Source organism: Triticum dicoccoides, chromosome 2B (assembly GCF_002162155.2).
Source record: "Triticum dicoccoides isolate Atlit2015 ecotype Zavitan chromosome 2B, WEW_v2.0, whole genome shotgun sequence".
NCBI lineage: Eukaryota > Viridiplantae > Streptophyta > Magnoliopsida > Poales > Poaceae > Triticum > Triticum dicoccoides.
In genome coordinates, this window is record NC_041383.1 from 425,017,760 (window position 1) to 425,022,582 (window position 4,823).

The following is a 4,823-nucleotide window of genomic DNA, read 5'->3' on the forward strand; positions in this document are numbered from 1 at the left end:
CCGGGACATGGAGGCAAACGAGCGCCGGTGGATATTTGATTAGGTTGTACGTTGCATATAACTGTATGGATTTGAGGATTTGGCAATGAGGTATCTGGTTGTGAAAGAGGATATAGGTGTGACATGTCACTATCCGTGAACGCGCTCGGATGCGTCTGCAGACGTTTGAGGGGCCGGATTAGCTATATGCGGCTATATATATGCTCTTAGCCCCTCCAAATAAAGCCATGTCGCCCCACTCAACATCCTTTTTTGCTGCATGAAGAAATGGACGTGTGCTACGCGTCGGCCGGATGATGATATGAACTGACCGTCTGGCCGACTGTTGGATGGATCCAATAATAATCATTCAATCAACTGCCACGTGAGTGTCACTTTATGTAACAATGTTAGTGTACGCACATCCCACATCAACATGACTCTTGCTACAAAACATCCCGAACTATATTTCCACCCCGTTACAAACCATTGCAATAGCACAAATGCTTCCAAAACATAGCTTTAGTTGCAAAACCAATGCAACAACATGCATTCAGAAAACCATAGCCCTCATTTGCGGCCATGTTTTCAAACTAGGCTATGGTGTAGGCTGCTGTGGGTCGTTCGATCAAAGACGATCGTATGCTGGTGGAGGCGGTCGACACCCACGAAGAGATCAGTTAGATGAACACAAGCGTCTCCGATTTCCTTTATCACATGAATATCTTCCCAATAATTTTACATGAACAACTTTTTCACGCCCTTGTTGTAGAAACTATACTTCGCAATAACATGTTCTTTCTTCGAAGAACAATAGCATGTATTTGTAAGGACCCGAAGATTCAGCTAATGTCAAATTTTTCATGGTAAATTATGTTAGCCGAGGAAAACAAGTTTAGTTGGTGAGCATGACAGATTCGACTCAGTGCAATTTTCTTCCGTGCTCGCCAACTAAATTTATCATCCTCACGCCAATATAAATTGCCATGAAAAACGTTTGATTTGTCGTGCATAATTAAAAAAAATTAACATCAGATCTTTAGCATTTCCATTTGTAATCGTTGATAACCTACTTAATGGTACTAACCGTTATATCACACACGAAATTAACGGCTTAAAATGTGGACGCGTCTTAAGATTTATCTATATATAACGGGGTACCAAGTGTTCAACGTACTGTCCCTCCCCAACACACAGAACTACAAAAATGGCTACCTCCACCGCCGCCGCCATCCCCTGTCTCCTCCTCCTCGCCACGCTCACCATCGCCGCTGCTGAAATAGGGCACCCGCAGGCTCCGGCGGCAGCCGCAGGCGCTGTGGGCGGCCGGACGGAGATCAGGGACGTGGGCAAGAACAAGCTGGTGCAGTCCCTGGGCCGGTTCGCGGTGGCCGAGCACAACCGCCGCCTCAGCCACGGCGGCGGACCAGCCAACAACGGCGACCCCGTCCGGGTCCAGCTCGTGTTCACCGCCGTGGCGGCGGCGCAGAAGCAGGTCGCCTCCGGGGTGGTTTACTACCTGAAGGTTATCGCCCGGGACCGCGCCGGCGGCGGCGGGGACAGGCCGTTCGACGCCGTGGTGGTCGTCAAGGCGTGGATCAAGTCCAAGGAGCTCGTGTCTCTCATGCCTTCTCCCAAATAATCGACAGGCTGGCTGTCAGGTGTACGTATGTGCGCTCCGTGCTGGTGTTGTGCTGTCCTTGTTACTCGTTGCATTTTTCTCGTCACTTGAGTATGTACTAGTGCAACTAAAATAAAAAGCGTGGTTACAGCATGAACTAGTATTTGTCATCCATACTTATGCCAGGATTATCGATTGCGTACGCATGTGTGATGTCTTTCTAATGGAGAAATTTCTGGAAAGCGTGGGCGATCTAGTTCAATTTCTAGTTAATTGCCAGGGCGTCTTTTGGATCCTCATGCATAAGGTGGCATCCTCGTGTCTTCACATGTATTCTTTTTTCAGGTAATTGCTCGTGCGTAACAACGGATACAAATATTCTAGTATTTTAACCCGTGATTTACCGGTGCATATTAATGTGAATGTATAAATAAATGTTTACTTAATCCTGTTTGTGATTAGCCTGTCTATATTTTAGGATTTGATTTTGTAATCAGCTATCTGCTTACCAAAGAAAACATAAATTTATCCGGTAAGTCGGTGAAACAGTTAAGGTGAGTTTTAAGGAATGATGCTTAGTAAAAGAATTTAAGGTTAGCCAAAGCACTCCACCTGACAGGAAAAGAAACACTATTTTTTTTGAAGTAGTAGAGATTCTTCTCCTCTCCCTCTCTCTTTCCGGTTCGTTAGAAATAAGGAATCCATACCTACTTTTTTTGACAACTAAAACTCCCTCTTTATTCATTGGTGATAACACCTACATCTTTAAGTAAAGGAGGAAGAAGCTCATTAGGAGCAATTTCAATCCACTCACTTCAGAATTTAGATCTAGCTACACTAGCTAATTCATGAGCAACAACGTTTGCTTCTCTAGGACAAAATTCAAACCGAATTGAACTAAACTCACATGCCAAGTGGTAACAACCATCAATGATGGCTGCCGCATTGCCCGCATACTGACCGTCCTTATTCATAATCTCCATTAGTTCCAGGCCGTCGGAATTAACGACTAGCCTTTTACACCCTGCCGTGAAAGAGAGTTGTAAACCAAATTTAAGAGCCAATGCCTCTGCAGAAAGAGGGTCATAACATGACTCTATTAGTTTGTTCCCAGAAACAATAAAATGACCTCTGTCGTCTTGTATGGCTGCTCCCATAGCTCCATGTAGCGCGCCATAGTCGAAGGCGGCATCTATGTTCAGCTTAAAGCCATTAGGTGATTTTCTCCATCCATCCTTCTTTAGTACTGCCTTTGGGTCACATGCAATAACAATTTTTTTTGCCATTGCTCTCACAGATTGTGAAATTCTTTCGCATCTTGCACATGGTCCAAAAAAATATTTGTGGTGTGAGATTTTTGCAACCGTGGATCGAACAGTGGTCTCCTTGATGCTAGGTCGTGCTACATACCACTAGGTCATAGACAGGTTCATGTTAACTGGTAGGGCACGAACAAGTTGAGGTAGAAAAGAGCCGGGGTTTTCAATGGTTATCCATGTTTGTTTGTTTTTGTTTTTTTACCGGTTTTCTTCGTTTTTTCTCTATTTGGTTTTTCAATTCTTTCTTTTCTCTTTGGTTTTCTTTATTTCCTTTTTGGTTCTCACTGTTTTTTTCTTTCTTTTTCCTTAGGTTTTGTTTATTCCATTCTCGTTTTTCATCGGTTTTCTCTTGATTTTCACTGTTTTTACACACATTGTTGATATATATCTAATACATATTTCTAATACATGTTTATATTTTTCAAACAAAATATTAACATTTTTCTAATACACACATTTAAATTTTTTCAAATGCTTGATTAACATTTTACAAATACAACATTAACATTTTTTGAATACATGGTCAACGTTTTTGTTATACATATTTAAGATTTTTCAAATTCTTGATTAACATTTCTCAAATATAATTTTAACATTGATTAATTTACATGGTCTCCATTTTTTCTAACATTTTTGAAATGCTTTATTAACATTGTTAAAATACAGTTTAACATTTTATTAATACATTATCAACATTTTTTCCTTACACATTTAATATTTTTCAAATGCTTGATTAAATTTTTTCAAATACAAGTTTAAAGTTTTTTGAATACACCATCCACATTTTTATGTATATTTAACATTTTTCAAATACTCGATTAACATTTTTGAAATACTTGTTTAACTTTTTTTCCAAATATTCTTGGATTAACTTCTTTTTAAATACATGCTCAAATTTTTGCACACACATTGAATTTTTTTGTATACATTTTTCATATACATGAGAAATTTTTTCGCTATACACATTTAATATTTTTCAAATGCTTGGTTAACATTTTTATTGAAATATTGTATGTAAAGCGTTATTTGTAATATATTAATTTAAAATATTTTGAACTATAGGAGTAGGACATTGCATGAATTTCTTTGGGTATTAAATCGCATTAAACATGCGGATTGGGGGTTGCGGGCATAGTTAGGGGAAGATGTTGTGGCGCAAATCTATGTAAAGGAAAAAGGGCACCGATGTGTACTTACATGTCATAGATTTCCCTAAAAAAACATGTCATAGGTGTTGGGATTAATTCAGACTATAAATAATCATTGTTGGGATAGGCCCTTAAGTAAAGAAAATTGTAGATATCAAAGTTTTTTTAAATTAACCTTTGTTCTCGTGACCACATGGATAATTAGAATCAGATGAGGTAAGGTTTTGTAGATGTTTACAATGTGAGGCCAAAAAGATAAAAACATCAAAGTTTGCTTTTTTTGCAAGGGCTAGATTTCTTGCGGGAGCACTAATATTGTCCCAATCTCTCTCTCTCTCTCTCTCACTCAGATTAAAAGATACATTCCCGAATAAAAACCATTAGAGCATCTCCAACGACATTCCTATTTTTGGGCACGAAAAGTTGGTGGAGTAAAACAAATTGGGCAGGAAACAACTTTTTTTGGCACGAACTAGCATCGTCTCCAACAGTTGCCCTTAAATAGGGCACCAAAACGCCCAAAACTGAACTTAATGTTGTCTCTAAACTTAACCTTCGAATGAATTTTACCGTCAAAACGTCCAAAACTGAAATTAAACTGAAGTAAATCGAAGCGGCTAATACTGAAACAGATGAGTGAGATGCTTTCCAACCAACCCCTTCTGCAGTCTTCCAATTGCCCCTGTCACCATAACTAACTGAATAAAAGCACATCCTTTCTTAAACCACCTATAACTACAACAGCCTCCCTTTTCA

At 39.5% G+C, this 4,823-nt stretch overlaps 1 protein-coding gene across 1 annotated transcript; it reads left to right on the top strand.

Annotated features, from left to right (window-relative positions):
• The first annotated feature begins 1,166 nt into the window (after nucleotides 1–1,166).
• LOC119367792 (cysteine proteinase inhibitor 10-like) lies at nucleotides 1,167–1,802 on the top strand. The gene has a single exon (XM_037633198.1). The coding sequence runs from the start codon at nucleotides 1,187–1,189 to the stop codon at nucleotides 1,619–1,621; it is 435 nt and encodes a 144-aa protein (XP_037489095.1). The 5' UTR covers nucleotides 1,167–1,186; the 3' UTR covers nucleotides 1,622–1,802.
• Nucleotides 1,803–4,823: the final 3,021 nt, after the last annotated feature.

What these genes read in the sequence shown, in the direction of transcription:
- LOC119367792 (XM_037633198.1), top strand. Translation starts at nt 1,187, where the DNA reads ATGGCTACCTCCACCGCCGCCGCCATCCCCTGTCTCCTCCTCCTCGCC.